The sequence below is a fragment of the Salvelinus fontinalis genome, chromosome 5 (assembly GCF_029448725.1).
Source record: "Salvelinus fontinalis isolate EN_2023a chromosome 5, ASM2944872v1, whole genome shotgun sequence".
Lineage (NCBI taxonomy): Eukaryota > Metazoa > Chordata > Actinopteri > Salmoniformes > Salmonidae > Salvelinus > Salvelinus fontinalis.
The window spans coordinates 39,754,455-39,764,451 of NC_074669.1; the positions used below are offsets into that span (position 1 = coordinate 39,754,455).

The following is a 9,997-nucleotide window of genomic DNA, read 5'->3' on the forward strand; positions in this document are numbered from 1 at the left end:
TGATCTTACATGCTTTCAAAGGGCAATTCAGAGAAACGGATCGTAATTGTGGTGTGCATAGAATGGAGTCGTGTGTATTTTTCTTCACAATACAACAAACACAGGCTCATTCTGTTCAGAACAACCCAGGGTATGACTCCATGTCATCTTGTAACTGTACATCAAACAAGGTGATCATAAACGTTGACACTGTATATGACATCAGTTTTATCATATGGAAATATGAAGTGAACATTTGGACTCGAGGGTGTTCTGCCACAAAATCGAATCAAACACTTCATGAGATCCCATGAGCTTGCTTGTATGATATCGAAGCAGTATTTATTATAATCCTCAACGTCTCATCTTTCAAAATATATTGAATCCTCTTAATTTACAGCATTTCTCTCACTCAGCCAAGAAAACATTTGCAAAAGTTGACGAATTAGGGGGAGGGATTAGGCAACTTCTTGTCGTGTGAGGCGCTCAAGTTCAGAATGGCTGTCAGTCAAAACCCATACAGAGCTGTGAAGCAGAGAGCCTGAGCTCTGATGTCGTGTATAGCATGTTACTGTACTGCCAATGCTGTTCAATTTAGGCGTTTATCAGTGACCAAATCTGCCATTTATAACCCGTATGCAGGTACGACTGTAAAGGGTTAACCCCAATTGCTCCAGGGGCACTGGACAATGGTGACCCTGGCAGTGACCCACTCCCTGCGGGATTGGGATTGGGTTAAGCAAGAAACACATTTCCTTTACGCTTGTACAAGTGTGTAACAGGACAAATATAAGCTTATTATTATTATTATTATTATTATTTGACTAATGATCCATTTAGCTGCTGTGCAGGGCTGGTTACACTATATAGACAGTACATTGACCCAGTGGCTCACTCAGGCACACACTACATGGAACTCTATTCCACATCAAGTAACTGATGTCAGCAGTAAAATCAGATTTAATAAACAGATAGAAAAACACCTTATAGAACAGCGGGGACTGTGAAGCAACACAAACATAGGCACAGACACATGCATACACATATACACACACACACACACACGATAACATACGCACTATACACACACATACACATTGATTTTGTACTGTAGATATGTGGTAGTGGTGGAGTTGGGACCTGAGGGCACACAGTGTGTTCTGAAATCTGTGTATTGTTTTAAAATTGTATAAACTGCCTTAATTTTGCTGAACCCCAGCAGCTAATGGGGATCCATAATAAATACAAATACTAATACGTGCACAGTGCATACCCCTCACTTTCTCATAGGCTTTCTCATATTCACTCTCTCATACATACACATTACACACACACACTGGTACATGGTGGCTTCAGAGTTTTCCTAACATAACACTGACCCTTGGGAAACATGGGAATGGAATGTTCATGAACAGAGGTACTGTGGGGTTGGTGAAACTGCAGGCGTTCGTGCGGGTCTGAGGCCAACTTTGCTTTCTTTCTGTCGCGGGTTAATGATCCAAAGCAACTAGCCTGATAAGAACTCATTTACTTTGCTTAAAAGCAAATTTACGTGACCCTATGTCAGCAAAACAAGTGAATGGAGGAGGGCTTGTACAAGTTCTACACTGTGAAGGGCACAGTGTGAGCTGCATCAGATGAACGACCAAAGGAGTTCTGACTGTATTCTAAAAGTGTTCTAACCTCCCTCTGTCTGTCAGGTGGTCAGACCCAGCAGGTAGTGTGTAAGAAGCAGACTGATCACTCCGTGGTCTACAACCACTTCTGTGACAAGAAGAGCAAACCCAAAGACAAGAAGCGAGGCTGCAACTCTGAGCCATGCTCCCCAAGGTGAGTGTCAGTGTATCTGTCCCACTGCCTGTGTGAAGCTCCTCTGAATGGGCCTGTCATGCCAAAAAGTGTCCCCCCCCTACCCCCCCACCCCGCATTGCAATGGGATTCGATGACTTCTAGCTTCCGTTGCTAGGGCTGTTGCTAGAACTTTCAAAATTCTGACCTGGTTACAAAATTAACCTATATACGCAGTTTAAGTATATGTGTGTGTCTATGTGTGTATGCACGTGTGTAGTATTGGGAGAGTATGACATCCTGCTGGACTAAGATCTGTCCGGGTGTCTGTCTCCCCCAGCTGGTGGTCTGGGGTGTGGTCTGAGTGCAGTCGCAGCTGTAATGGGGGCCTGAGGACCAGAGAGGTGTTGTGTAAGAGGAAGATCTCTCCTACAGAGGAGAAGGTCCAGGACGACGGCGCCTGTACTCCTCCACGGCCACCCCTCACTGAACCCTGCAGAAACCACACCTGCCCCCCCGAGTGGCTGGCCCTGGACTGGTCAGAGGTATACCCAAAATACCCCCATAAACTAACCCTACTATTTTGTGTTTAATCTAACTAGTGGAATCTTGAGATTTTAAGAAAAAAGTGAGTAGTTGCTTACCTCCACTTTCTATGTGTAATCAATGCCACCTGCTGGTTGGGCTATGTACTGGTCTCGGGTGTGCTCTGAGGCTGTAGAGGTCGGAGCTCTCAGACTTGAATAACCTCTGCCCCATCTCTCTCTCTCTCTCTCTCGCTCTCTCGCTCTCTCGCTCTCTCGCTCTCTCCCTCTCTCTCTCTCTCGCTCTCTCTCTTCCCCCAGTGTAATCCCAGTTGTGGTCCAGGGTTCAGGCACCGTGTCCTGCTGTGTAAGCGTGGGGAAAGTGGAGACACACTGCCAGAGTCCCAGTGTCCCAAGCATGGGCGTCCCACCACCAGGGTACGCTGTAACCTGCAGCGCTGCCCACCCCCCATGTGGGTCACAGGGCCCTGGGGAGAGGTAAGGCTGGGGGGCTTGCTGGGACTAACATGGGCTCTGCTATGTATTGAACTGCTCTCATTCAACTATACCTCCTAGGTCCTCTTGTTTGATCTAGTGAAGTGAAGAAAAAATACTAGACAATGTTAATCATTCCTGTTCAGATTTGTAAAGTGATCTATTATCCATCTTTGCTATGGCTTATTTGCATGTACTCCTAGTTTGGTGACCTCTCTGTTGTGTGTCAGTGCTCGGCCAAGTGTGGTCTGGGTCAGGAGAAACGCTCTGTGCAGTGTCTCGCACAAACCGGCCAGCCGTCCAATGAGTGCCCAGACCTCCAGCGCCCGGCAGCCATGCAACAGTGCAAGAGCAAATGTGACCTCAGTAGCCTACCCATGGACATCCCCGAGGGTGAACCTGAAGGTCAAAGTTCAACTCTCTATTAATTACCTTCTCACTGTATTCTCCTGCCAGCTAAATATCCATCTAAGTTGTTCATTATTTTCACTCAAGTATTTTATATATTTTTCCCTTCCAGAGTGCAAAGATGTGAACACAGTGGCGTACTGCCCCCTGGTGCTCAGGTTTAAGTTCTGCAGCCGCCCCTACTTCAGACAGATGTGCTGTAAGACCTGCCAAGGACACTGACCCCTGAACCAGACCGAGAGCCAGACCAGGAGCCACCCCTAGCGGGCCCAGACCAGACCAGGAGCCACCTCTAGCGGGCCCAGACCAGACCAGGAGCCACCTCTAGCGGGCCCAGACCAGACCAGGAGCCACCCCTAGCGGGCCCAGACCAGACCAGGAGCCACCCCTAGCGGGCCCAGACCAGACCAGTAGCCACCTCTGGCGGGCCCAGACCAGAACAGGAGCCACCTCTAGCGGGCCCAGACCAGACCCACTGAGCTGCACATTCCACAGGGGAGAGGGACGGCCCAGCCAACACACTGCAGAGCAGCCTGCCTGACATCAGTGGACAGAGAAGTAGATGGCGAGAGAAAGAGAAGTGTACTTTTATCCCGCACTCTGAAAGTGCCCTATCTTATACCAGCTTTGGGGGCACTGCTGTGAAGACTACATGAGCTGCTGGCATATCTCTCTGTTTCTATGTACGTACACTATATATACAAAAGTATGTGGACACCCCTTCAAATTAGTGGATTCGGCTATTTCAGCCACAGTATAAAATCGAGCGAACGGCCATGCAATCTCCACAGACAAACATTGGCAGTAAAATGGTCTTACTGAAGAGCTCAGTGACTTTCAAGGTGGCACCGTCATAGGATGCCACCTTTCCAACAAGTCAGTTAGTCAGATTTCTGCCCTGCAATAGCTGCCCCGGTCAACTGCAAGTGATTTTATTGTGACGTGGAAATGTCTAAGAGCAACAACGGCTCAGCCGTGAAGTGGTAGGCCACACAAGCTCACAGAACAGGACCACCGAGTGCTGAAGCGCATAGCGAGTAAAAATCATCTGTCCTCGGTTGCAACACTCACTACCGAGTTCCTAACTGCCTCTGGAAGCAACATCAGCACAATAACTATTTGTTGGGAGCTTCTTGAAATGGGTTTCCATGGCCAAGCAGCCGCACACAAGCCTAAGAACCCCATGCGCAATGCCAAGTGTCGGCTGGAGTGATGTAAAGCTATCCTCCATTAGACTCTGGAGCAGTGGAAACGCCGTTCTCTGGAGTGATAAATCACGCTTCAGCATCGCAGTCCGACGGACAAATCTGGGTTTGGCGGATGCCAGGAGAATGCTACCTGCCCCAGTGCATAGTGTCAATTGTACAGTTTGGTGAAGGAGGCATAATGGTCTGGGGTTGTTTTTCATGGTTTGGGCTAGGCTCCTTAGTTCCAGTGAAGGGAAATCTCAACGCTACAGCATACAATGACATTCTAGAGGATTCTGTGCTTCCAAATTTTTGGCAACAGTTTGTGGAAGGCCCTATCCTGTTTCAACATGACAATGCCCCCGTGCACAAAGCAAGGTCCGTACATAAATGGTTTGTAAAGGTCGGTGTGGAAGAACTTGACTGGCCTGCACAGAGCCCTGACCTCAACCCCATCGAACACCTTTGGGATGAATTGGAACGCTGAATGCAAGCCAGGCTTAATCACCCAACATCAGTCCCCGACCTCACTAATGCTCTTGTGGCTGAATGGAAGCAAGTCCTCGCAGCAATGTTCCAACATCTAGTGGAAAGTCTTCCCAGAAGAGTGGAGGCTGTTATAGCAGCAAAGGGGGGGACCAACTCCATATTACCATATTAATGCCTGTGATTTTGGAATGAGATGTTCGACGAGCAGGTGTCCACATATTTTTGGTCATGTAGTGTATATCCTTTAAGGGTTTGGTGCTACTGCTATTGCCATGCTGGCCACAGGACTGGCCAAAGTACATTGTTCAGCTTAGTTGTGTTTCTCTGTTGTTTATTCAGTGGCTCAGTCTTACCCTGAGCCACTATGTCCATACAGATCTTTACTTGTATATTTACAGACGTTGTTCTATGTGTACACTAAATCTACACTGTACAAATGAAACTGTCCTGATACTTTACTATCACTTACCCAATGTAATGTTTGTTATCTGGTGGCTGTTGCCAACTCACTTGGTCTTCTAAGTTATCTTGTCAATGCTTTGTCTCAGAACAAAATCTTTTTGAAAAGGGTTTGATTTGCACAAAGTCTGACTAGTCACAGGGATACTGTATGTTCATTATTTGGGACTTGTCTTGAAGACTTTACTTAACACTCTCGATCCACAGTCTGGTCCATGTTCATAACAGTTTACTCGCCTCTGTCTTGCCATTTTACGGGACCCAGCGAGGGCTGGTAAATGATCGATTCAGTTCACGTCTAGCAGCAAACCTCAACTCTTCTCTTATATTGTAGTACTTACTGTACATGTTTAGATACAGGCAAACCTACCATGCCTCATCAATGTGAACAATGCTACATGGTACTCTGTATTAGTCACGTATACAGTGAGTGGAAACACAGTGTTCATCACTGAGTCAACCACCTCCAACCTCTGATTACATCGGAACAGAGACCCTCCCATGTCCCCTGGCCTTGAGTGATCATTCTCTCTGATAGCATGGCCTTCCTACTCTGCCTTTAATGGTCAACCAGTTTATTTCAGTCTCTAATATGCTACATGTACAGTAACTGCCTTCTTACACATTCATCCATCTACTGGGCTCACACTCAGAACCAGCCCTTCCAATAATGTCAGCTCTCAATGAAGGAACTGGTTTCTATTGGAGTAACTGGGTTGCTATTACTCTCCTGATGGTGCTTCTGAATGGTGCTATTTCTTAGCAAAGTGTTGTCGTTGTTGGATGTCATTCTGTTGAATATAGCATGGTGGTAACACTTTACTTGACACCCAGTGTCATAACACATTATGACACGGTGATAATCATGTCATAATATGTCATAACCTGTCATAATATGGTCATATCACTGTCATGACCCATATATTTACACCTGTTGTGACATATATTGCATTATTTTATGGCTGGTTATGACACCTACATAAGAGTGTCAACACCAACGTTTATTCAAATTATTATTTTCTGCCAAGAAGTTTCCTTTCATTTGATAGTTTGTTTCTTAAATCCTTTGTTTTAATAAATTCTTTAGTCATGTTTTTTTCATCATTTTAATTCACTTTATGACACTGTCATGAAGCATTATGACCATCATGTGTCACTTTACTAGGACTAAGAAAATACACTTTATGACACTGTCAAGAAGCATTAGGACCATCATAATCATAAATGCCAGATAGGCATATTACGTACATGCCCTTATATCAGTCATCAGTCAAAAAGAGGATGTCTTGTCCTGCTCCTGAAATCTGCTCCTGCATTCATCTCAGTCATCAGCAACAGAGCATTGGGGTAGGTGCATCAATGTGTGCGCAATTACAAAGATCATTTAATATGGTAAATTTCAACAACAAAAAATATATAACATTAACATAGTGTTGACACGTAGGCTATGGTGTAATGGAATGTTTTGCCTTGTGTGGCAGGTTTTGTGGGTTTTGACACTCTTATGTAGGTGTCATAACCAGCCATAAAATAATGTAATACATGTCACGACAGGTCTAAATATATGTCATGACAGTGTTATGACCATATTATGACAGGTTATGTCAGCTGTTATGACATATGACATGGATATGACCGTGTCATAACTTATGATGCCGGGTGTCAAGTAAAATGTTACCAAAATGGTTTTGTTTGAGGTTGGTGCTAAAGTCACAGTTGTGCTATATCAGTTTGTGAGAAGAGAAGTGAAACATTTATTTCCCCACCTTTAGTAACTGGGTATGGGACCCATATCTGTAAACACTTTCTGATACAACTGGTTGTCAGCACACTACCTGATGCTTTGCTACACTATCTGACCAATAACAGAACTGTTTTAATGAAACAAAGTGTCCTATTTGACTGTCTGAATATGTTAGCTAAGTACATTTTGCCTTCAATTTTGAACCATCTGTGTCCATGGTCATGGTGTGACCTCAGAGACAAACTGTTTTATCAAATAAGAGGGATAATATTGTTTGTTTGTTGTTGTTTTCACATGCTAATTGTTACAGATATGTACTGTATTTTAATGACTATAGAAACATGCCCCCGTTCCCCATCTAAAACCTTGGAAATGAATATATTACAGTGAATAAAAATGCCGCATTGTTAATAAATGCATGGAGAATTGTGTGCTTTACTCTCTCTCCACAGATTTGTCAGTTTTAAACCCTGACATTAAGTAATTATCCATCTATTTCTGTATCTCATAGATTCTTAATGAATGCTCGTTTGATTTAATGGCACTGACCATACAAGAAGTGACAGAACAATTGTGCACGACTAGAGATCAAGTGAAACAACTAAATGTTGATCTAGAAAGAAAGTTCACCAAGGAGGACAAAAGAGAGAACTTTCTGACCAATGTGGAAAACATTTGTGATTAACTTGAGGAGACAAAGACAAGCAAGTGGGAAAAGGTTGATCTTGGTACTGTGGAATAGAAGGAGCAGAAGACATATTCCCACCCCCCCCACGAGCAAACTGGAAGGGTGAACGCCAGCCCAGTCGTAATCCTAGAGGCCCACCAATGTGGCAATCAACCAACTCCCTCACATCTGACCTCCAGTGACTAGACACCAATCAGCGTCTAGTCACTGGACTCACCGGCCAAGATATGTCAATCAAATGTATTTTATAAACCCTTTTTACATCAGCAGTTGTCACAAAATGCTTTACAGAAACCCAGCCTAAAACCCCAAAGAGCAAGCAATGCAGGTGTAGAAGCAGTAGCCACGAAAAACTCCCTAGAAAGCAGGAACCTTGGAAGAAACGCAGAGAGGAAGCAGGCCCAGTGATTTCACTGTGATCACAATTTAATGATGGAGATCACAATTTTTAAAAATATATAAATATTTAAATACACATAACACACTCAACTTGATGAAATGTCTCGCTTTTTAAAATGAAAAAGCTCCAAGTCATTGTGTATTGCAGATTATTTTAACGAGTTGAAATTTGGATGAATATGAGTGTTGGTCATAGGTCAGAGGAATCCCTCATTCTTTCATTTTCAGGAGAACCTGCTTGTTTTAGGGCTTGTAGTGATACATGCATACATTATACTGATATACACTTTTTAAAATGAAAGTAAAAACAACAAAAGTATTAAATGCAGCTATACAGAGTCTTTAGCTATTCCCGGGGAGAAAGGACGAGAGGTGGAAGGTCTGATGTCAGAAAGGGGATTATGGATTCATGACTGCCCCATGTTGATTTGCCAGTATGTCAATCACATTTCAATTCAGTTTCAGTTCATTGTTACACTCCCTCCTCTTAGAAATCTGTGAAAATAATCTGAGGCCTGGTCCAGAAACAACTTAATATTGTTTAACAAAACATAAAATAATAAATTAACAAAACATCTAAAATAATCACAGAAATAAACACAAACAAAGGAACAAACAAACATCTACACAACAGACCACCATGGCAGACAGATTTCACAAATCAGAAAATATGGAAAATAGCATAAGATTAAAGACATTAGTAGGTAGTGTGTGTGTAAACAAAACTCCTTAACAATTTGTCAAGATAAGAAGTTGGGGGATACAAAATACTGATACCTACATATGGGAAAAAAGACGATTGCTATGGTGTGTGGTCATCCAGAAAGAAAATTACAACAGAGTTGTTAGAAAAACAGCATCAACTCTCATGTTAATTACATCTTTTCTTATTCAGGAGTGGCGTTTACAAAAAATAAATGGAAAACCTCTTAATTAACACATGATGAAAATCATGAAATCACAACCAATAACACTTTCACATTTGTGAGAAAGGCAGAATACAAACTAATTAAAAGGCAGACTACAAACTAATTAAAATGCAGACTACAGAAGTGGGACACAATAACTAAATGGAGCAGATATATATATACGCACACACTTAACCTTTCCCTTTCCCTGTGCTTAACTCCATTCCCTTTCCCTGTGCTTAACTCCATTCCCTTTCCCTGTGCTTAACTCCATTCCCTTTCCCTGTGCTTAACTCCATTCCCTTTCCCTGTGCTTAACTCCATTCCCTTTCCCTGTGCTTAACTCCATTCCCTTTCCCTGTGCTTAACTCCATTCCCTTTCCCTGTGCTTAACTCCATTCCCTTTCCCTGTGCTTAACTCCATTTCCTTTCCCTGTGCTTAACTCCATTCCCTTTCCCTGTGCTTAACTCCATTCCCTTTCCCTGTGCTTAACTCCATTCCCTTTCCCTGTGCTTAACTCCATTCCCTTTCCCTGTGCTTAACTCCATTCCCTTTCCCTGTGCTTAACTCCATTCCCTTTCCCTGTGCTTAACTCCATTCCCTTTCCCTGTGCTTAACTCCATTCCCTTTCCCTGTGCTTAACTCCATTCCCTTTCCCTGTGCTTAACTCCATTCCCTTTCCCTGTGCTTAACTCCATTCCCTTTCCCTGTGCTTAACTCCATTCCCTTTCCCTGTGCTTAACTCCATTCCCTTTCCCTGTGCTTAACTCCATTCCCTTTCCCTGTGCTTAACTCCATTCCCTTTCCCTGTGCTTAACTCCATTCCCTTTCCCTGTGCTTAACTCCATTCCCTTTCCCTGTGCTTAACTCCATTCCCTTTCCCTGTGCTTAACTCCATTCCCTTTCCCTGTGCTTAACTCCATTCCCT

At 43.7% G+C, this 9,997-nt stretch overlaps 1 protein-coding gene across 1 annotated transcript in view; it reads left to right on the top strand.

Moving 5' to 3' along the window:
• LOC129855576 (A disintegrin and metalloproteinase with thrombospondin motifs 10-like) overlaps nucleotides 1–7,488 on the top strand; it is a 57,964-nt gene extending 50,476 nt beyond the window's left edge. The window contains exons 21-25 of the mRNA XM_055923385.1: nucleotides 1,680–1,809; nucleotides 2,108–2,312; nucleotides 2,613–2,789; nucleotides 3,017–3,191; nucleotides 3,307–7,488. Of these exons, the coding sequence (XP_055779360.1) occupies nucleotides 1,680–1,809; nucleotides 2,108–2,312; nucleotides 2,613–2,789; nucleotides 3,017–3,191; nucleotides 3,307–3,416 (797 nt within the window). The 3' untranslated portion in view covers nucleotides 3,417–7,488. The remainder of the gene's footprint in view (nucleotides 1–1,679; nucleotides 1,810–2,107; nucleotides 2,313–2,612; nucleotides 2,790–3,016; nucleotides 3,192–3,306) is intronic.
• The last annotated feature ends 2,509 nt before the right edge of the window (nucleotides 7,489–9,997 follow it).